Here is a 24,534-nt window from a genome sequence, read left to right on the forward strand (position 1 = left end):
GCATATCTGGGCAATATAGTGTTTGATTACATCAGGATATCTGACATATTACCTCTAAACTAAGACCGCTTCATTGCTGGATGCTTTGTGCCGAGGGCGATAACTGTTTTTTTTTTTTAATTTATCGATTTGAGAATGAGGAGTGATCATTGCAGCTGGTCCTTTATAAAGAATGAGTGGATTCTGAAATGGCAAGTACGATTCTTAATTGTTTGTCTCTACGTAGCAGAGAAGGCTTTAGGAGACGTTCGTTACTCTATTGAAGAGGAAATGCCGAGGGGGTCGTTTGTAGGTAATATTGAACAGGATTTGGGATTAAATTCTGATAGATTGGTATCCGGAAAAGGTCGGATTGTTACTCTGGGCAGCGCGCAATATATTGAGTTGGATGTAGACAAAGGGATTTTACTAGTTAAAGAAAGAATAGACAGAGAACAACTATGCGCACAGCTTTCTCCTTGCAGTTTCGGTTTTGAGATTGTTCTAGAAAAGCCGCTTGAGCTCTACAGTGTTTTAGTGGAAATTATTGATATTAACGACAATGCTCCCAGTTTTCCCAAGAACGAAATTCAAATTGAAATAATGGAGTCTGCATCCTCGGGAACGCGATTCTTACTAGAAAACGCTGTGGATTTAGACGTGGGAGCAAATGGCCTTCAAAGTTATTCTCTCAAACCTACCGATAATTTCCATTTGAAGGTGCATAATCGACCCGATGGAAGAAAATATGTAGAAATGGTGTTGCAGACACCTCTTGATCGTGAAAAACAAAGTAAGCATACATTAATACTGACTGCTGTTGATGGAGGGAGACCGCAAAAATCCGGTATCATTAAAATAAACATAATAGTACAAGACGTAAATGACAATGCACCGGTTTTCACCCAATCGATTTACAAAGCTGCGGTGCTAGAGAATTCAGTAAAAGGCACACTGATAGCAAAAGTAAATGCGACTGATGTGGATGAGGGCTCTTATGGTGAAGTTACTTACTCGTTTACGCATATCCCCGGGAGTTCCGCGGAAATGTTTCAAATAGATGCCAAAACTGGTGAAATTAAGGTAATAGGAAGTGTAGATTATGAAACAGCTGGCGCTTATGAAGTTAATATACAGGCAAGAGACCAAGGAGGTCTTACAGATGCCTGCACGTTAGTAATTGAAGTTATTGATGCGAATGATAACAGCCCACAGATAACTCTAACTTCCTTTTCAGGAGCTATTCCTGAAGATGCCGTAGCTGGAACTGTGGTCGCTCTAATAAATGTTCAGGATGCAGATAGTGGCAAAAATGGACAAACTAGCTGTAGCATAGATCCAGCTCTTCCTTTTAAAATAAAATCTTCCATACGAAACTATTATACTTTGGTAACAGACACAGTCTTAGATCGGGAAGAAATCTCTGAATATAGCATAGTAATTATTGCCAGGGATGAAGGTTCACCCTCTCTCTCCACTAATAAAACTATTCTCCTTAAAGTCTCCGACATAAATGATAACGCACCACATTTTGACAATGATGCCTACGCAGCAAACATAATAGAAAATAATTTTCCTGGGTTGTTAATATGTACTGTACATGCCAGGGACTTGGACTGGAATCAGAATGCCCGTGTATCCTATTATATCAATGATGTGAACATGGATGGAATCTCTGCCTCAGCATATGTTTCTGTTCATTCTGATAGTGGAACCGTTCATGCAGTTCGTGCACTTGATTATGAACAAATCAAAGTCCTTCAGGTTACAATCATAGCTAAAGATGGGGGCTATCCACCAATGAGTAGTAACGTGACATTAAGAATTTTTGTCCAAGACCAAAATGATAACACTCCTCAGATTCTCTACCCAGTCCACACTGATGGCGCTCTGGTGGCTGAAATGGTGCCTCGCTCAGCAGATGTTGGCTATCTTGTCACTAAAGTTGTAGCTGTTGATGCTGACTCTGGACAGAACGCCTGGCTCTCATATAAACTGCTGAAAGCCACAGACAAGACACTGTTTGAAGTGGGATTACAGAACGGAGAAATAAGAACTTTACGACAGGTCACTGATAAAGACGCTGTGAAACAGAGGCTTGTTGTTGTAGTGGAGGACAACGGGCAGCCCTCTCGTTCAGCTACAGTGAATGTGAACGTGGCGGTGGCGGACAGCTTCCCTGAAGTGCTCTCGGAATTTGGAGACTTCTCTCAGGATAAAGGAGACAGTGACAACCTGACTTTTTATTTGATTCTGTCTTTAGCTGTCATAACATTGCTTTTCATTGCATCAATCATTTTTATCATAACTGTGAAAATGTATAAATGGAGACAGACTAGACTGTTTCATAAATCCCATGGGAATCTCCCTGTTATTCCAAGTGCATATTATCCACCTCATTTTGCAGACATTGGAGCTTCTAGTACTCTGCAGCGTGTGTACAACTATGAGACATGTCTGACAACTGATTCTAGAAAGAGTGAATTTAAAATAGCCAGAACCTGTAGTGAAGGGATATTATCTGATGACCAAGGTACCACAGGTGCCATGACACAGGAACAGCAGGAGAAAGGTATAAACCTGGACTCAGATGTTCCACTAGAGGTGAGTCTTGCTGTGTGGATTTCATTATCTATCATATTATTTAATGTGTGTGAATTTACATTTACACATACTGATGTATTTCATCTGTTTTTTTTATTGACAGCAGTTTTTTGTATACAGTATATGTATGATGTGAAGAAAATATGGAAATAGTACATTTGAAATATATTGTAGGTTGCCTGTTCAAAGGAATCTAACAACTTGAATAAGCAAGACTTAACTTGCTGAATTCATGTTTATTGTATCCTAGAGTCATGCTGCCATGGTATATTAACGTGACAGGCATTTAAATTAAGTGAATGCAAAAATAGTGTGCTCTTTGCATTTAAAGGAAATCTCCCATTAATTGAAATTGTCTGTTTTTCACCATATCAAAAAGACAACAAACCTTGTTTAATAACTGATTCTTGGAAGAGTCAGTTCAGGTATCAGAACTTGTAGTCACTGCTCATGCAATTTATTCTGAAATAATACAAGCTGTGGAGGAAGACAATACAGAAATCACTGATTGTTTAATACAATTGAGTTTTTCTATGATCTACAACTATTTGGTTTACTGTAAAGTATTTTACATTGTTATTTTAAATGTAAAGGAACAAGTAAAGGTTTATTCCACGCTGAAAAGAGAAGAAAAGAAAAACATGTCAGCTTTGGGTGTGTCTATTAGTACTATTACCTCCTAGGAAGATTATATATTGTACTTGTTTTTTATGGAAATATATACTGTATCTTTCAGTAAGTATTCAGAATGTTGCCAATAATTCATCCAGTGAATCTTCAGACCTGATGTTGTAGTAGATGAAAATGGACAGTACATTCAGAATTCAGTGACATGACAATTTAACATTTTAGCTAATTATTTTTGTTTGTTTTGGCTATAATCAATTTGATCTATTAAATTTTATAGATGGTGAAAAAAACATGTATTAATCTTTTATTATTCAGATGTCAGTGCTATAGATGCCTTATGAACATTAAGACATTTCCACACATGTGTGATGAGAAAAGTAATCATATTATGGACAGTGTTTCAAGCAAGTAATTTTCATGACAGTTATAAAAAGGAACCCAAAACTTTGATTTAATATTTCACTAAAACTATTTAACATTCTTCAATTTCCTCTTCTGCTGCTAATATGCAAAGACAGCTCCATGCTGTATTATAATATTTTCTTCAATAGAAGTAGGGTTTCAAAATCTTTTATATAAAATTTGGTGTGATTGATGCAATTCCACTTTTGATAAAATAATTTATAATGGTTACAGTTTCCAAATATAGTGATATAATAACATTGGGAATCAAATAAATCACTTTTATACAAATTTATTCTAAAATTGCTTTATTATTATTGGTAATAGTGGTGGGTTATTTTCATATAGTACTCAGTTACAATTATGAAACAAAAACAATTAAATTGCTCTTCAAACCAACGTTAGCAAACCAGGTATTTTACATTGGGATACATTCTATGAAAATGCTGAAAAAAAGTGTTTAATCTTAATTGTAATTCCAAGTGCTCTTATTGTATATAGTGAACAAAACTGTCATTAAGATTATGTAGAGAATTTGCACATTTAGTACTATAATCACATCATTCTGCTTTGATGTTCTCTAGTTTTAAAACACTTGGTGATGCTGTCAATACATTCAATGTAAGCTTTTCTATTCTTTATCATTTGAGTAAAACATTATGAGATCAGACTTCACATTACATGGTACAGGGGTTTTAGATATAATTCTTTGTTTCTTATAACTATTTGGACTCGTATAAGAATAAAATAGTTCTTACTCACAATATTGGAATTATATTTGATAACATGACTTGGTCCAGACCTTATGTACAGTACGCCTTGGAAATCTTATAACGCATTTTCTTTATTGAACTCTAAGTGCCGCTGTTGATCAATGAGACGATAGTTTAGAAGCAGTGAGTGACTCAGTACCTCCCATGTCATTTCACTGTATCAGGCAGAGGAAGAGAAAGCAGCCCCTCATACATGTACACACTCTGGATAACGGAACAGAAACGCCGTCTGCAGATATAAGGGCCATTGTGAGGTCCTGAGGTAAAACTAGAAAATAACAATATTGGGATTTGCAAATACCTGCTGATGAATATATTAGAATTAAGTGTATCATGCTAAATTTTGGATTATTTCCTGGGGGCATTGCCTTGCCGACGGTAGGCTGCTTTTTCAAATGGCAAGTACAGTTTTTTATTATTTGCGTTTGTGTGGTTGAGCTATCGCATGGACAGCCGCGGTATTCAATACCAGAAGAAATGGTACCGGGTTCCTTCGTTGGAAACATCGCACAAGATCTGGCGTTAGACATTAAAAGACTTATATCTGGGAAAGCTCGTATTATAACAAAGGGTGGCACTCAATACGTGGAGCTCAATATGGACAAAGGAATACTGGTTGTTAAAGAAAGAATAGACAGAGAGGAGCTGTGCGGACAGATCACTCCTTGCAGCTTTAGTTTTGAAGTAATTATAGAGAACCCCATAGAACTGCATCGTGTTACTATCGAAGTTCGGGATATTAACGATAACGCACCGGTATTTCCGAAAAATGAAATCAATTTACAAATAAGCGAATCGGCTCCGTCTGGAGCGCGCTTCTTACTGGAGAGCGCTGCGGATCCTGATGTCGGTGTTAACAGTCTCCAAAGCTATTCGCTTAAACCTACAGATAATTTTATGTTAGAACTGCATAGCCAGCCCGACGGCAGTAAATACGTGGAGATGATATTGCAGACTCCGCTTGACAGAGAAAAACAGGATTCAATTTCTTTAATACTGACTGCATCTGATGGTGGCGACCCTCAGAGGTCTGGCACGGTTCGCATACACATCAGTGTACTGGACGCCAATGACAATTCTCCAGTTTGTACCCGGGCTATTTACAAAGCCGATGTGAGAGAAAATTCAGTAAAGGGGACATTAGTTACCACAGTTAGTGCTACGGATGCAGATAAAGGGTCATATGGAGAGGTAACTTATGCCTTTGCACATATCAGTGATGAGGTGAAGGAACTGTTTGAGTTAAATGCAGACAGTGGTGAAATTAAAGTTGCCGGCGAGCTAGATTTTGAGAAAACTAGAAATTATCAGATAAACGTCATTGCAAAAGATTATGGTGGTCTCACTGACACGTGTAAAGTCGTGATTCAGATTACTGACGTCAATGATAATATACCTACTGTAAACCTAATGTCTTTTTCGAATCCAATTTCGGAGGATTCTTTACCAGGAACTACCATAGCAGTTATCAATGTAGGGGACGCTGACTCCGGTGAAAATGGAAAAGTCCAATGTTCAATTGGTCAAGATCTCCCTTTTAAAATTGAATCATCATTGACTGACTACTATACACTGGTTACTGAGAGTATACTTGATAGGGAATACGTTTCGGATTACAACGTAACGATCAGAGTTTCAGACGGAGGCACACCGCCTCTTTCAACTAGCAAAACGATATTGGTGAAAGTGTCCGACGTTAATGATAACGCTCCTGTCTTCAATCAAATGATATCTAAAACGTTTATAGTGGAAAATAATTTACCAGGAGTTTCCATTTTTACAGTAAAAGCTGAGGACGCAGACTGGGGACAAAATGCACGCATCTCTTACTTCCTCGACAAGAAACAGGTCAATTGGACACTTGTGTCTTCATACGTTTCCGTCAACTCCGACAGTGGCGTTATTTATGCTGTGCGTTCCTTTGATTATGAGATAATCAGAAATTTGGAGTTCAATATTGTAGCTCGAGATGGAGGCACTCCGCCTCTCAGTTCCAGTGCAGTCATAATTATTACTGTCCAAGACCAGAATGATAACGATCCTCACGTTCTCTATCCAGTGCAAACAGGAGGCTCTCTGGTGGCTGAAATGGTGCCTCGTTCAGCAGATGTTGGCTATCTTGTCACTAAAGTTGTAGCTGTTGATGCTGATTCTGGGCAGAACGCCTGGCTCTCATATAAATTACTGAAAGCCACAGACAGGGCGCTGTTTGAAGTGGGATTACAGAACGGAGAAATAAGAACTTTACGTCAGGTCACTGATAAAGACGCTGTGAAACAGAGGCTTGTTGTTGTAGTGGAGGACAACGGGCAGCCCTCTCGTTCAGCTTCAGTGAATGTGAACGTGGCGGTGGCGGACAGCTTCCCTGAAGTGCTCTCGGAATTCGGTGACTTCTCACAGGACAAGGATTACAATGACAGCCTGACTTTTTATTTAGTTCTGTCTTTGGGTGTCGTATCGTTTCTTTTTATTGTTTCAATCATTCTCATTTTGTCAGTGAAACTGTACAAATGGAGACAGTCTCGCTTCTTCTGCGAGCCGAATGGAAACTTGCCTGTTATTCCATTTTATCCTCCCAATTATGCTGACGTTGGGGCAACTGGAACTCTGCGGCACATGTACAACTACGAGGTGTGCTTGACCACTGACTCGAGAAAGAGTGATTATAAACACGTCAGACCTTTTAGCCAGAACGTTTTAATTGTGGATCCCAGTTCTTCAGAAACGATGGAGCATGAACAGAATCTAAAGAACGATTTAGAAGATCGTGATCCTTCAACAGAGGTGAGCGGCCTATGCATTTTTCATTACTTAAAATAGTGCTAAACATGTAGTCGTTTTTGAATGGATACGTTTGTATCTCTTCTTACTGCAATTTTAACTTTAAAAACGATAATACTATTATAAAGAAGCATATTACCGTAAATGTATTAACTTATTTTGTGTGGTAGCAACGCAGACGTATTGGGGTAAAATTTTACTCTCTGTATTAAACTAAGGCTATTATTCATTAGTATTTACTGTTTCATTTTAACTGGCATTGGATTAATAAAGTAAAGCGGATTTATGACTGTTAGGTCTTGATTTCTTGTATATGATGATGAATCATGCTTTTGAAGTTAGTGGCTGTAGTAAATCTCTGTAGTTTATTTTTATAATTTTTTCAACATCGTTTTATGGAATATTTATTTTGTATACACGTCGCTTAATGTAAAAATGTGAGTTTGAAAACTAAAACGCTCCACACCTTTCATTTGAATCTCTTTGAACGTAAAATTTACCGAAGTTTGGGGGGGGAGCCTGTTCAAAGGACAGGCTGTTTTCTTCTGTGAATGTTTTTTTTAATTCGTGACACAAAGCAATGTATCTAATCTTTGTCTCTAAAATAAGATAATATTTTCATTTTCTGATCCTTTTGTTGACATTTTTTATTCACTTATTTGCCAAAACACTTAGTTTTCATTAATTGTTAAAGCTATGATTAAGACAATCTGGAATGCAGTGTTCTAGTGCTAAAATGATCATCGGACTGTTTACAACTTAGAAGAAGTAAAATGTGTAGCTTTCCAAAATGTATCGTAGGGAACCAAAGAAGAATACAGTTAAAGAAAAGTATTTAATGTCAACATGCACCATGCTATTTTGACATTTATACTACAGCAAAAAAAATAATGTACTGTAATTCTTTATTATTTCTCTTAGTGCCGCTGTTGGTCAACACGACAGTGTGTGAGAAAATATTGAACAGGACCTCCCACAATTTCTGTGCTTTTCCATGAGACACAAACAGCAGCTCGATCTGTACACTGTACGCGTTGCCTGTTTATCATCGGGATAGTCGTAACTGTTCACTTTCAAAGGATTATTTACGTGGACTTTGTGCATCGCTACTGAGAAAATAAATCAATTGGTCACATTTGTGGATCTGTCTTTTAAAGGGATAAGGATGCTTTTCATTGTGGACGGTCGGACGGTAAAATGGCAGGTACATTTCGCCATTCTTTGTTTGCATTATGTAGCACTGGTTGCTGGACAGGTACGCTATACGATTCCAGAGGAAATGGTAAAAGGATCATTTGTAGGTAATATTGCAAGAGATTTAGGATTGGATATAAAAAGATTGATAACTGGCCGAGCTCGCACTGTAAGTAGAGGCAGCACTCAGTACATTGATTTGGATGTGAATAAAGGAATCTTGATTGTGAAAGAAAGAATAGACAGGGAGCAGTTATGCGGCCTTCTATCTCCGTGCAATTTAAATTTTGAGCTTATTTTAGAATCTCCAATAGAGTTGCATCCTGTAGCGGTAGCAATCCAAGATATTAACGACAATGCTCCCGTTTTCCCAAGGAAAGAAATCAATTTAGATATTTCCGAATCGTCTCTTCCTGGGACACGCTTCCCTTTGCAGAGCGCTGTTGACCCCGATGTAGGTGTAAACGCTCTTCAAAGTTATACATTAAAGCCTACGGATCATTTTAATTTAAAATTGCACAGCCGCTCCGATGGCAGTAAATACGTGGAGATGGTGCTGCATACCGCTCTGGACAGAGAAAAGCGAGATCAGCTCATCCTGGCTCTAACGGCCACAGACGGTGGGGATCCGCAGAAGTCTGGCACACTGAAAATCAACATTTTTGTTTCGGATGCTAATGATAATTCCCCCGTCTTCAGCCAAGAACTCTACAAAGCTTCTGTGATAGAGAATGCAGTGAAAGGCACTATTGTAACTACAGTGACCGCTACTGATGCAGATAAAGGTTCAAACGGGCAAGTTATTTATTTGTTTACCCAAATCACCGAGAGCACTTCTGATGTGTTTCAGATAGACGACAATACAGGAATAATTACTGTGTCGGGAAATATCGACTTTGAAAACACAAAAAAATATGAGCTAAATGTTCAGGCAAAAGATGGTGGAGGTCTTATTGACTCATGTAAAATACTAATTGACGTCATTGATGTAAATGACAATGTGCCTTTAATAAGTGTGATGTCATTCTCGGGCAATATCCCTGAAGATGCAGAGATTGGAAGGACAGTAGCTGTTGTTAGTGTTGAAGACTTAGATTCTGGAAAGAATGGTCAAGTTCTTTGTGCCATCAACCTAAATATCCCCTTCAAGATAAAGTCTTCTTTAAAGAATTATTACACAATTGTGACTGATGCACCTTTAGACAGGGAAGAAGTTCCTAACTATAATATTACCATTACAGCAACAGATGAAGGCTCCCCATCTCTTTTCAGTAATAAAACAATCATGCTGAATGTAGCTGATGTTAATGACAATGTTCCTAAATTTGATAAAACCTCTTATACTGCTCATGTTATAGAAAATAACACTCCGGGTGTGTCTATAATTTCATTGACAGCCACAGATTTAGACTCAAATCAGAATGCTCGAGTTTCTTACTTTATAGAGGACAAATTGATAAATGGAACATCCACTGCTGCCTTTATCTCCATTAACTCTGACAGTGGTGTTGTTTATGCAGTGCGCTCTTTTGATTATGAGCAAGTGAATAACTTCCAGGTAGAGGTTATTGGGCGTGATGGTGGCTCTCCACCCCTTATTAGCAGCGTGACTATAACTATAAAAGTGCAAGACCAAAACGACAACACTCCTCAGATTCTCTACCCAGTGCACAGTGATGGCTCTCTGGTGGCTGAAATGGTGCCTCGTTCAGCAGATGCTGGCTATCTTGTCACTAAAGTTGTAGCTGTTGATGCTGATTCTGGACAGAACGCCTGGCTCTCATATAAACTGCTGAAAGCGACAGACAGGGCGCTGTTTGAAGTGGGATTACAGAACGGAGAAATAAGAACTTTACGTCAGGTCACTGATAAAGACGCTGTGAAACAGAGGCTTGTTGTTGTAGTGGAGGACAACGGGCAGCCCTCTCGTTCAGCGACAGTGAATGTGAACGTGGCGGTGGCGGACAGCTTCCCTGAAGTGCTCTCCGAATTCGGAGATTTTTCTCAAGATAAAAACTACAATGACAACTTGACTTTTTATTTAGTCCTGTCCTTGGCTGTGGTTTCATTTCTTTTTATTGTCTCAATCACAGTCTTGTTGTCAGTTAAGTTGTACAGATGGAGACAGTCTCGTTTATTTTGTACATCCAATGGACATTTCCCCGTTTTTCCCAGTGCATGTTATCCGCCTCATTATGCAGATGTTGGGGCTACAGGAACTCTGCAGCACATGTACAATTACGAAGTGTGTCTGACCACTGACTCAAGAAAAAGTGGCATTAAACACATTAGACCTTGTAGCCAGAATATTTTAATTGTGGACCCCAGCTCTACAGAAACAGCCCCAAATGTTCATAAGGAAACTAACCTTCTAGAAGATGACGATGCTGTAGCTGAGGTGAGTGTGCCTCTTCTCCTTTTTTGTGTGAAAAAACAAAGCTAAAACCATAAATTAATGCTTCAGGGTTTAGCATTTTAGGACTCAACTCTTTAAGTGCTATTGGTTTTATAAACTGTAAACAAAATGTTATCTGTTGTATGACATTATTAACAGAGTGCTGAAGTTTTTTTTATTGTGAAAATTACATTTCCTTAAGTTGAAGCACCAATTTAAAAATGATCAAGCAACTGCTTTGATGTTGGAATTTAATCAAATACCTTTTTTATATCCATGGTAAAGAACTGGCTGGGTTAGTTACAGTATCTGAAACCATGTGATTTTAGCCCCAGGGATGCTTGAAAGATATTTATTTATTGGTTAATCTTTACTCCATGAGGGATTTAAAGACAGTATTTCACCAATGTAGTTATTCAGTTTCATCTGATACGATTCTATGAAGGGATATAACAGTATGGTTGTAGAATAGTTTGAATGAAGAATAAGTTTAAAAGTATTTTCATGCTTGGTGATGTTTTATTATCTTGCATCATGCGTAGATGTCAGATGAATAACAAATCACATTGAAAAAGACTATTTTAGTAACCCCTACTTCACAAACAACAAATATTCCAAGTATTCTATGTTTTTTTTTTCAGTAATGGTAACATCATTTAGTAATATCATGGATTATTCCAACTGTATCTCATTTTGGTTCATGTTATTTGTCACTGTGCAAAAGCAAGAATACATGTTTTCTTGTATACTGTTTATAGGTGATATTTTATTTGTAACTCACAATGAGCACCTTTCAGGTTTATGGTGTATTTAAAGAACAAGCAGTGTCTATGAATTAAAGGTTATTAATTAGCTCTATATCTTTCACAATGTGAGTCTTGGAACAAAGCTTGCTATGTCTCACTGATGTGTTCTAATAAGATCATAAGCAAGGTTACAAATGAGAAAAGACTACTCAGTCCATTGGTGGATAGTACTGTAGCTCATTAATCCAAGGATCCCATCCAGCCATTTTTGAGCTTGTTCCATGCTCCTACAACCCTTTGCATAAAGATGTACTGCCTGTTCTCTGCTTTAAATGCATTCCTGCATAGTTTCCACTTGCTGTCTTTGGTTCAGATTTCATTGTTTATTTGGAAGAAGTGCACTATGATGACTTTGTCAGTGTCTTTGAGGATTTTGGCGCTTGGGTCCGGTCCCCTCGTAACCTTATCCTTTTAAGAATAATTCAGTTCCTGCAGCCTGTCAGTGCAGATGAATGCCTTATGCCCAGGAGCATATTTGGTTGCACTTCTACTCTCTGATTGTGCACAATTTTCTACATTAGGAATTATAAGGTCATTGCATAGCTTGAATGTAATATCTCTTGATTTAAATTCAACACTTTCACGGATAAATACCAAAATTGACCTTTGTATTGTTTCTCAAACAGATGTCAATGATGTTCTTTTTCATTAGTGCCCTCTTTAAACTCAGTCTCCATGGCCGCGCCTCACGTTGTCTTTACATATAGTACGCAAACCGTGCATTAAGCAACTGAACGAGATTATTAATATTCATTCTGTTGTGAATACCTATCTAAAGTCAAGCAAATTAAATTTCAACAAACAACAGAGAAAAACAAATTACGAATGTTTAACTCGTCTAGTATGTGTCATTAAGTAAGTGTCATTAAATTGTTTCCTGAATATATTTCTTAATCTTATGTTTTGGTATAATAAGACGATGCGCTTGATCGAGAGAGCTGTCACTTTGCAAGCAAATTCAGAATAACAGTAAATTAATCTTTTAGTGTGAAATCTAAATGTCTTTCTCATCATGTTTGTTTCGAGCAAATATTAGCCACATTTAAAACTCTCCGTTCAACAAAAAAGAAAACGCTGCTTTAATTTGTTACTGACATGTTTTCGTAAGATGCAGAAGCTTGTGTCATGTCGAATTTAGTAATGAAAATCGATTGCGTCAAAAAAGAAAACCAAAGAGCAACGATAAAAATTACATTGATTATCGATCTGTCAAAATGCTTTTCCAGAGTACTTACATTAAAATGGGATTCCACTATTGCTATTACAGCTACCTATTTTTCAACTTACTAGTAGCAATGACGCACATATCGTAAGAGCGTAACTAAGACGCTAGTAGTGTTAACAGCTACAGTAGCAAAGGGTAAATATTGTAGTAGCTTAATATCCATTTAAAAAAAACGCTAGTTGATTAAATTAACGTAATGGTTTTTCTACACTTTAGGGTACTCGTAGTATCTTTTCGTGTCAAAAATATTGTGTTTTCTATATACTAGTTATTTCTATACAGTATATTGTGTTGAAATATAAAAACTTGCAGTTTGTAGGTGTGTTCCTCCAAACCCTTTTTTTCTATCTTTTAAATGTGTAATTCTTCACTTCAGCTCCAAGTGCCGCTGTTGATTAGCATGACTGTAAACTGGTGAAAAAGAACCTCCCATATTATTGCTGTGTAACACAGACACAGACGGGAAAGATTTCATTATGTGCGTTGCTGGGATTACTAACCGGGAGCTGCAGCTTTGAAACACGAAATATTTTGCTGTCGGAATTAAAGGAAAAACGGCTTTTTATTTTTGCATGTTTTTTTTAAATTGTTCTCGGAAGCCATTCAATGGTTATGATCTGTATTTTCTCCTCTTTCTGCTGCTGAATGTTTAATATTACCTTGTGGAAATGAGGTCTAGAAGAGACTGTTGTTCTGCTCAGTGGCCAATACATTTCGCGATTCTCTGTCTGTGTACTGCTGAAAGCGTGCGAGGGGAATTGCGATATTCTATCCCTGAAGAAATGGTAAAAGGATCCTTTGTAGGAAATATCGAACAAGACCTGGGACTAGATCATAAAAGGTTAGTAGCCGGCAGAACCCGTATTGTTACAAGAGGTAGTAACCAGTACTTCGAGCTAAATATACAGACGGGAATTTTGGTTGTAAAAGAAAAAATTGACAGAGAGAGTTTGTGCGGGCAGATACCATTGTGCACGCTGAGTTTTGAAATTATTCTGGAAAATCCTATTGAACTACACCCCGTAGCAGTGGAAATATTAGACATTAACGACAACGCCCCGACTTTTCCAGTGAAAGAGGTTAAATTAGAAATCAGTGAATTGTCTCTGCCAGGCTCACGCTTCTTGTTAGAGAGTGCAGATGACCCTGATGTGGGTGTTAATGCTCTTCAGAGCTACACCTTAAAACCCTTGGATTATTTCAATTTAAAGTTACAGAATCGCGCTGATGGTAGCAAATACGTGGAGATGGTACTGCAAACCCCTCTGGACAGAGAAAAGCAAGAGGAGCTCTCCCTGGTGTTAACCGCTGCAGACGGGGGGAATCCGCAGAAGTCTGGGACATTAAAAATCAACATTGTGGTTCTGGACGCAAATGATAACCCTCCAGTTTTCACTCAGTCCCTCTACAGAGCCTCTGTTTTCGAGGATGCAATCAAGGGGACTCTGGTTACTACTGTTACTGCAACAGACGCAGATAAGGGCTCAAACGGACGCGTGACTTACTTTCTTTCTCGGATTACAGACAACGCTTTGGATCTCTTTCAACTGGAACAGAATACAGGGAAAATCACAGTGGCGGGATCGTTAGATTTTGAAAAGACGAAACATTATGAGATTAATGTCCAGGCAAAAGATGACGGGGGACTCATTGATTCAAGTAAGGTAATAATCGAGGTGAAGGACATAAATGATAATATTCCTGTCATAGAGGTGATGTCGTTTTCCGGCACGGTGTCTGAAAATGTGGAGGTTGGCACCACTGTCGCGGTTATAAATGTCGAAGATGCCGATTCAGGGAGGAACGGCCAGATACAATGTGCTATCAATCAAAATGTACCATTTAAAATACAATCTTCCCTAGCGAAGTATTACAGTATTGTCACCGATTCTGTTTTAGACAGGGAAAGCATATCCATGTACAATATTACTATTACTGCAAGAGATCAAGGTTCCCCTCCTCTGTCAAATACAAGGGTTATCCTGCTAAATATTTCTGACGTTAATGATAATGCTCCTATATTCGAAAAGAACTCATACTCTGCTTATGTCATAGAAAATAACACTCCGGGTTTGTCTATAATTTCGTTGACAGCCACAGATTTAGACTGGAATCAGAATGCTCGAGTTTCTTACTTTATCGCGGACAAATTGATCAATGGAACATCCACGGCTGCCTTTATCTCCATTAACTCTGACAGTGGTGTTGTTTATGCAGTGCGCTCTTTTGATTATGAGCAAGTGAATAACTTCCAGGTAGAAATCATTGCTCGCGATGGCGGTTCCCCGCCCCTTAGCAGCAGCGTGACTATAGCTATAATAGTACAAGACCAAAACGACAACACTCCTCAGATTCTCTATCCGGTACGGAATGACGGCTTACTGGTGGCAGAAATCGTACCACGTTCGTCGGATGTTGGCTATCTTGTCACTAAAGTTGTAGCTGTTGATGCTGATTCTGGGCAGAACGCCTGGCTCTCATATAAACTGCTGAAAGCGACAGACAGGGCGCTGTTTGAAGTGGGATTACAGAACGGAGAAATAAGAACTTCACGTCAGGTCACTGATAAAGATGCTGTGAAACAGAGGCTTGTTGTTGTAGTGGAGGACAACGGGCAGCCCTCTCGTTCAGCTACAGTGAATGTGAACGTGGCGGTGGCGGACAGCTTCCCTGAAGTGCTCTCGGAATTCACTGACTTCTCACAGGACAAGGATTACAATGACAACCTGACTTTTTATTTAGTCTTGTCTTTGGCTGTAGTTTCCTTTCTTTTCATTGTCTCAGTAATACTCATCTTGGCAGTGAAGTATTACAGATGGAGACAGTCCCGTTACTTCTATGAATCCAATGTGAGCCTTCCCGTTTTTCCCAGTGCGTTTTACCCACCCCGCTACGCAGATGTTGGTGCAACAGGAACTCTACAGCACGTGTATAATTACGAGGTGTGTTTAACGACTGACTCGAGAAAGAATGATCCTAAGTGCGCCCGACCTTGCAGCCAGAACCTTTTAATTGTGGACCCCAGTTCAACAGAAACAATGGAGCATGAGCGAAAGGATGGTACTGATCCAGATATTGCGGTGAGCCTTCATTTCCCTCCCTTTTTAAATCTGTTTTTACCTAAAAATAAAGACTTATGCAGTCGAGATCGGTTGCTCATATGTGATCTTTTCCTCTGACGTTTTTGTTACAGATGTGATTTAATAATAATTAGATCAACTTGAGTCGGTATCTGTGTGTGTTTATGTGTTTTTTGACAAAATTACCCTAGTTTTGTTTCTCCTTTCCGTAACGCTCTTTCGTTACTTTTACGTCTTTGGTGATTCTAAGTATAATTGATCATAATCATCGATTTTAATTATAACACCCTTCACCCCAAAAAACTCCCAAAGCGTTTTGCACACACTGTACTGTAGGAGGGGGAGAGCTTTCTTCCCCACTCAAGCGCAGCACCCAGCTGGGTAGAGCAGAGGCGGAGCAGGGAGAAATTATTTCACCAGTTGAATCAAAGGGGAGGTTGTGTAGTAAGTTACAGTATATGTAAAGATATGTAAGGTTACCAGATTCAAGACAAAAGTATAATGTCTTGTAATTAAGTTTAATTTAGCTAATAAATTGAAATTACAGCCATACCCTTAAGAACAGGTTTAATGTCTCATCTGAATGGTGGCGCCTGCTACAGCAGGAGAATTTAGGTGATGGCATCCTTCTCTCATGTGTACTGTATGTGTTGTGCTATATTTGTATTGCCAGCTTAATTTGTTTTTTTCAAAGTGCAGGTTATTCTTTGTTTCTATGACATCCATATTTTCTCGATGCTACCCACTCTTTCAGATATAACTGTTTAAAATCATTAGCAAATGATTTAAGCTTCGGACTGTTCGATTTTTACTGTGTGGTGTTTGAAAGTACTGTACACTGAAGCAGAGATACGTGTGTATGTGCCAGATACATTTTTGCACTTTCTTTATTTGAGCTCTAAGTGCCGCTGTTGATCAAGAAGGCAGAGTTGCCAAAATAATACACTACAGACCTCCCATACTTGTGCGGTGAAAGAGAGAGACATCACATTCATCTGATGCGCTTGGAAAAGAATCGGACTGCCGGTGACGATTATATTTTTATCTAATCAGATAGGGAGACGGGCTTAATGTAAAGATCTGATTTCTCAAATACATTGGAACAGCGTTTGTGTTTATATTCCATTGTTTACTATGTGGATTTCTATAACTGGGCGTGCGAAAATTGCTTCCGCAAAGGCAAGCTCTTTCACGAAACGGCAAGTACACATTTTTATTGTTCTGTGGTTCGTCGGAATGGTTCTTGGAGAAATTCGTTATTCAATCCCAGAAGAAATGAGGAAAGGGTCGTTTGTGGGTAATATAGCAAATGATTTAGGAATAGATCTCAAAAGAATGAAATCTGGCGGGGCTCGAATTGTCAGTGGTGATAATAGCGCATATCTAGAGCTAAATAAGGACAAAGGGATACTTATTGTGAACGAAAGGATAGATAGAGAACAAATATGTGGGCAAATATCACCCTGCATCTTAAGCTTTGAAGTAATTATTTCACATCCGATGGAATTGCACAGTGTCGTGGTGGAAATATTCGATGTTAATGACAACGCTCCTGCATTTAGTGAAAAAGAAATCAAACTAGAAATCATCGAGTCAGCTCTGCCAGGGACTCGCATACTGCTGGAGAGTGCGACGGATCCCGATGTCGGCGTAAACACACTCCATAGCTATTTTTTAAATCCGGCAGATAAATTTATCCTAAAAGTACAAGTTCGGCCTGATGGTAGCAAATCTGCAGAGGTTTTTCTGCAGGTTCCCCTAGACAGAGAGAAGGAAGATAATCTATTTTTAACTTTAACTGCTGTCGATGGTGGGGAACTCCAGAGGTCCGCAACTCTCAAAATACACATAATAGTGCTGGATGCAAACGACAATGCTCCCGTCTTCACACAAGTAATGTACAAGGCTGAAGTAATTGAAAATTCAATGAAAGGAACTTTAGTGACGAAAGTAAGCGCGACTGATAATGATGAAGGAGTTAATAGGCAAGTAACTTACTCTTTCAGTGGTATTGCTGACGATGTCGCAAATCTCTTTGCTTTAAATGAAAACACCGGTGAAATTGTTGTGATTGGGAACATTGACTACGAAAAAAGTAGAAATTATGAACTGAACGTGCAAGCCAAGGATTACGGTGGACACATGGACTCAACCAAAGTGATTATTGAGGTTATCGACGTCAATGATAACGTTCCTGTTATAACCTTAACCTCATTCTCCAGCACGATTTCAGAAGATTCGGAAAGCGGTACCACAGTCGCGATTGTTAATGTCAAGGACTTAGATTCTGGGAAAAATGGAAAAGTCAATTGCTCAGTTAATGAAAAAAATCCTTTTAAAATCAGATCGTCTTTAAAAAATTACTACACGTTACTGACTGACGGTCCATTAGACAGGGAGCGAGATGCGGAATATAATATAACCTTTACAGCTGTCGACGAAGGTTCACCCCCGCTTTCAAGTAGTAAAATGATCTCTCTTAAAATTTCCGACGTTAATGACAATGCTCCTGTTTTCGATCAGAGCACGTATTCAGCCAGCGTGATGGAAAACAATTCTCCCGGATTGTCTGTATTTTCTTTACAGGCCAAAGATTCTGACTGGAATCAGAATGCTCGTATCTCCTACCTGTTGGTAGAATCTAATTTGGATGGGGTCCCCGTATCATCCTATATTTCTGTTAATTCAGAAAGTGGTGCCATATATGCTGTTCGATCATTTGATTATGAACAAATTAAAGAGTTTCACATACAAGTAAAAGCCCAGGACGGGGGCTCACCACCCCTTAGCAACAAGGTGACTGTAAAAATATTTGTTTTGGATCAGAACGACAACGCTCCTCAAATTCTCTATCCAGTGCACACTGATGGGTCTCTAGTGGCTGAAATGGTGCCTCGCTCAGCAGATGTTGGCTATCTTGTCACTAAAGTTGTTGCTGTTGATGCTGACTCTGGGCAAAACGCCTGGCTCTCATATAAACTGCTGAAAGCGACAGACAGGGCGCTGTTTGAAGTGGGATTACAGAACGGAGAAATAAGAACTTTACGTCAGGTCACTGATAAAGACGCTGTGAAACAGAGGCTTGTTGTTGTAGTGGAGGACAACGGGCAGCCCTCTCGTTCAGCTACAGTGAATGTGAACGTGGCGGTGGCGGACAGCTTCCCTGAGGTGCTCTCGGAATTCACTGACTTCTCTCAGGATAGTAATGAGAACTTGACGTTTTATTTAGTCTTGGCTCTGGCTGTTGTGTCTTTTCTTTTTATCATCTCAATTGTAATCCTTTTGGCATTGAAATTCTACAGAAGGAGACAAAGTCGTTTTTTCCTTAAGTACAACGAGAATGGCCCTGTCATTCCAAGTGCGTATTTTCCACCCTGTTACGCAGACGTTGGTGAAACTGGAACTCTACGACACGTGTACAATTATGAGGTGTGTTTGACTTCTGACTCTCGTAAAAGTGAAAGCAGATACATCAGACCAGTTAGCCAAAATCTCGTGGGTATTGATGCAAGTGGCACGGATACAATGCCTAAAGCGCAGGAGAAAGCGGCAGTTGGGAATGCTGAGCTGTCAGTAGAGGTAAGTTTATTTACATGCTATAGATTGTGTCCTAAGTCCCTGATTTTAATATATTGTGTGTTTTAAATTCTGAAGGTCTCATATCAGTTAAAGCCTTTAACTATTTCGCTGCCAGTTTGTTTAACACTTACAATCAACAATGAGTTGCAGCTTTTTTACTGGTAAATACAAACGTACAAACGTTGTATTACATGGGAATATATTCATGAAAACATTCATTTGAAGATTCTAAGATTACAGAGGGAAAACGTAGGAGGCGGGGTTGTGTGCTGCGGAAGAATGCAAATATGTATTGCAATAATACCTTTGTAGTGCGTTTATAACATAATTATTTTTAACAAATGTGAACCTTGAAAAGATTCACTTGTAATATCTTATTTGCAATGCTAAGATTTCCAATTAGTACTTTTTCTATTCGTTTTCTCTTAGTTTAATGACAGTAAGCTCAGAACAAATTAATACAGCCCAATCTTAAGGTCACGCAGGGAAAAATAATAAAGGTGAATTTCCCTTATTTCGAGATGCAGCTTATTTTAAACAGTCGGCTTAGTCTTCATTCATTTTGTATGACAACCATTGTCACCAGAAGTGTGGAGAAGAGTAAATTTAACTTATTGAGCCTCCAAATAATAATTTTACTATTCTTTATATGGGCTCTAAGTGCCGCTGTTGATCAATAAAGCAAAAATAAAACGAACCTCCCATTTTATTGCGCTGTAGCACAGACACCGACAGAGAGAGCAGTTCACACCGCACAGCGTCCTTGGAATACAAAACAGCTTTCGCGAATACTGCATTTTGTGTTTTTGTTTTATCTGTGTGGCCTTCTAACATTGGGTGTCTGGAAATTCAGTTTAAAATTGCCTGTTTTTCAAATGGTAAGATTTGTCGGGATTACTAGCGATAAAAGAAACGACGAGGACAATGAGACGGCAAGTACAGCTCTTCATCCTTTGTGTATGGGTTGTAGGAGGACTTCATGGCCAGATTCGTTATTCTATCCCAGAAGAAATGAAACCAGGTTCGTTTGTTGGTGATATCGTAAACGATTTAGGAACAGATGTAAAAAGACTCGTTAGTGGTAAGGCTCGTATAGTCACAGCCAAATCTGGGGAGCATATTGAGCTAAACCTGGAAAAAGGCGTATTGGTTGTAAAGAAGAGAATAGACAGGGAGCAGCTTTGTGGGCAAAATTCTCCCTGCGCAATCAGCTTCGAGCTCATTATTGAAAATCCTATGGAATTACATCACATTATCGTAGAAATTTTGGATGTTAACGACAATGCCCCCACTTTTTCAAAGAATGAAATTAAAATAGAAATCAGCGAGTCAGCCGCGCCTGGAGCTCGCTTCTACTTGGGGAGTGCGGAGGACGCTGATGTGGGAGTTAACGCTCTTCAAAGCTACATCTTAAGCCCTTCTGAAAATTTAATTTTGAAACAACATACTCGCCCTGACGGTAGCAAGTATGCAGAGATGGTGCTTCAGGCTCCATTAGATCGGGAGAAACAACCTGAACTTAATTTAGTTTTAACAGCTGTAGATGGCGGAACTCCGCGGAAGTCGAGCACTGTTAAAATCCACGTAATGGTTTTAGATGCAAACGACAATGCTCCGGTGTTCAGTCAGTCGGTTTACAAAGCATCTGTTCGTGAGAATTCTTTAAAAGGCACCCTGGTTTCAAAAGTAAATGCAAGTGATTTAGATACTGGATTATATGGAGATATAACCTATTCATTCTCCCATTTGTCTAATACAGTTGAAAAACTTTTTGAATTGGACGAGCAGACTGGTCAAATTACAGTTGCGGGAGAATTGGATTTTGAAATGACGACAAACTATGAATTAAATGTAGAAGCAAAAGATTACGGAGGGCTCAGTGACACGACTAAAGTACTCATTGAAATTATCGATGTTAATGACAACATCCCAGTCATTACTGTAATGTCTTTTTCTAATCCTGTTTCAGAAGACTCAGTTTCTGGGACTACTGTAGCAATTTTTAACGTACAGGATTTGGACTCTGGAATAAATGGACAAGTTCGATGCACGGCCACAAATACGACTCTTTTCAAAATAAAATCATCAATAAAGAACTATTACACTCTGATAACCGATGGCACTTTAGATAGAGAACATGTTTCGGAATATAATATTACAATTACTGCTACAGACGAAGGCACGCCACCTCTATCCAGTAACACAACACTTACACTAAAGATTTCAGATGTTAACGACAATGCTCCTGTGTTTGATCAGGGTTCATATTCTGCCTTTATCGTGGAGAACAACACTCCGGGATTATCTATCTTGTCTTTAAAAGCCAAGGACGCGGACTGGAACCAGAACGCACGCATTTCGTACTTACTGGAAGACGAGCTCATCAATGGGACCCCGGTGGCTTCGCTTATCTCAGTGAACTCTGAAAGCGGAGTTGTATATACTGTGCGCTCTTTCGATTATGAACAAATAAAAAGCATTGAAATTAAGGTTATAGCTCGAGATGGTGGTTCACCACCACTGATCAGTAAGGCTGCTGTAAATATTTTTGTCCAAGACCAAAATGACAACTCTCCTCAGATTCTGTATCCAGTCCACACTGATGGTTCTCTGGTGGCTGAAATGGTGCCTCGTTCAGCAGATGTTGGCTATCTTGTCACTGAAGTTGTAGCTGTTGATGCTGACTCTGGGCAAAACGCCTGGCTCTCATATAAACTGCTGAAAGCCACAGACAGGGCGCTGTTTGAAGTGGGATTACAGAACGGAGAAATAAGAACTTCACGTCAGGTCACTGATAAAGACGCTGTGAAACAGAGGCTTGTTGTTGTAGTGGAGGACAACGGGCAGCCCTCTCGTTCAGCTACAGTGAATGTGAACGTGGCGGTGGCGGACAGCTTCCCTGAAGTGCTCTCGGAATTCGGTGACTTCTCACGGGACAAGGATTACAATGACAACCTGACTTTTTATTTAATCTTGTCTTTGAGTTTAGTTTCATTTCTTTTTATGGCTTCAATAATAGTCATTATTTCACTTAAATTCTACAGATGGAGACAATCTCGCTTTCTTTATAAATCCAACGTAACTCTACCTGTTATTCCAAGCGCATATTATCCTCCCCGTTACGCAGACGTTGGTGGTACAGGAACTCTGCAGCACGTGTACAATTACGAGGTGTGTTTGACAACAGACTCTGGGAAAAGTGAATACAGATACATCCGACCCGTTAGTCAAAATCTTGTCAGCGTTGATCCCAACGAAACAGGGACAATGCCGCACGTTGAAAAGGAGAAGAGTTTAATGGAAGACGTTGACGAGACGTCAGAGGTGAGAGTTTTGATTGCGCCGTGCCTACCAAGTTTTATTTTCGATTTTCATTTTCCTTCTATAGATATAAACAGATTATTGTAACATTAAAAGTTAATAAATGTGTCAGTCAGTTAAGTCAGTGAGTTTTTTAAGTTTTGTATACTGTAATCGGAGTTGAATTTCGCGATGCTTTGTGATGTCAGTCCTCTTTGTATACGAAACGTCTTTTTCTTATTAAGAAAGGTGATCAGTACATTAACTGAATGCAACATAATATATTAATATATACAAGGTAATATTTTATGCTTAATCCATTCTTAATCCGGTATGTGTGTACTTGCACATTGAAAAATGGTTTTGGTGTTTTAGTGATCTTCCAGTTGGCGAAGTATCATGAGAAGTAGCATTGATGGCAGCATTTGTGGGGGGAAAATGGTGATTAAGCTCAGTGCCTAAATCTATATCTTGGGATGTATGATATGAATTATTGGGCGTGTTGATCTAATTTAGTCTTCTTATTCTCCTCCGTGTATTTTAAGTCAAAGAAAACAACTAAGCACAGCTGATTTGCACTGGTTGTAGTTCATCAGCGCGTCTTACCGGTATATTAACTGAATATTAATTGAATTATGAAAAAATCATAGATAACTTGACTTTCACTGATACATCGATATTCTGATGAATCGTATTTATCCTGAAAAACAGAAAAACATATGCCGTATCCCTTGGCCTACAGTTTTATCTCTACTAAATCATTAGCATTTCTTTGTGATATACTATATAACAGGACTTTTGCATCATGAAAGGGATTGTTGATTTTAGTTTGTTAAAGCCCCATTTTTTTAGATTCAACACAATTTTAACTTTAAACGTGTAAATTGCTTAAATAATACCTACTGTCACTTCACTCTCTATAAGCATATCTTCGTGTTATAAAACATGAAACGTTAATTTTAGGCTTTTATTCTCTTTGCATACTCTTTGACTCAGTATTACCGTTTTCCATTCAGAAGTATACAGTAAATAATTCTGCAGTGCAATCTATATCTATAAAGCACTTGTAAAATCTTTATTTTTCTTTATTCTTAGGCTTTGTTTAAAAGGAACACTTTAAAATAACTAGGCTTACAGAGCTCCCTTTGGCATTTCTGGTATGAGTAGTTCATGACCTAAATGCAAAGTGCCGCTGTTGATCAAGGAGGTGATATTGTGGTAATAGTTTTAGTAGGACCTCCCATATTATTGCGCCGTATTTCAGAGGCAAGGACGGAGAGCAGTCTGCTTTACAGTGCTTGGATTATAGAACAGAAACGCAAACCTCTTTGAATTGGAAATTTTAGTTCCTCATAACAGAAGAGAATTTCCTGTGATTTAACTTGGGGATTTAGGGTATCTGTTAGCCACTTTGATTACAGTAATACTCTTGGTAAATTACGGATTTGAACGTGCTGGATTTGCAATGATAAACCTCACCTCTTCTGTGAAATGGCAAGTACTGTACACCGCATTTTGGTTTGTTTGCTATTTTCAGTGGAAGTGTCTGCACAAATCCGATACTCCATTCCAGAAGAAATGATGAAAGGGTCGTTTGTTGGAAATATCGCACAGGATTTAGGAATAGATGCTAAAATAATGAAATCCGCCAGAGCTCGTATCGTTAACGGCGACAGTGGTCGGTTCTTTGAGCTGAACGCAGACAAGGGGATACTGTGCAAAGGGAGAACTGTGTAAAAGAAGAGGCTGACGGAACGGCAGTGGTGAGAATTAATGCATTTAGCCG

The 24,534-nt window shown here is 38.9% G+C and overlaps 1 protein-coding gene across 19 annotated transcripts in view; it reads left to right on the forward strand.

Annotated features, from left to right (window-relative positions):
• The window catches only part of LOC148650534 (protocadherin gamma-C5-like), a 216,054-nt gene that overhangs the window by 67,503 nt on the left and 124,017 nt on the right, over positions 1-24,534 (forward strand). The window contains exon 1 of one of the 19 annotated variants that reach the window (XM_088604427.1): positions 41-2,583. The exons of 13 other annotated variants lie outside the window; for them this stretch is intronic. In XM_088604427.1, the coding sequence (XP_088460553.1) occupies positions 136-2,583 (2,448 nt within the window). In that variant the 5' untranslated portion in view covers positions 41-135. Of the gene's footprint in view, positions 1-40; positions 2,584-4,591; positions 7,173-8,192; positions 10,762-13,270; positions 15,870-16,866; positions 19,449-20,191; positions 22,773-24,534 lie in introns of those variants that run through there. 5 more of the 19 variants (XM_088604425.1, XM_088604434.1, XM_088604443.1 and 2 more) reach the window with 5 other exon arrangements.

This window comes from Lepisosteus platostomus, chromosome 13 (assembly GCF_059453375.1).
Source record: "Lepisosteus platostomus isolate fLepPlt1 chromosome 13, fLepPlt1.hap1, whole genome shotgun sequence".
Taxonomy (NCBI): domain Eukaryota; kingdom Metazoa; phylum Chordata; class Actinopteri; order Semionotiformes; family Lepisosteidae; genus Lepisosteus; species Lepisosteus platostomus.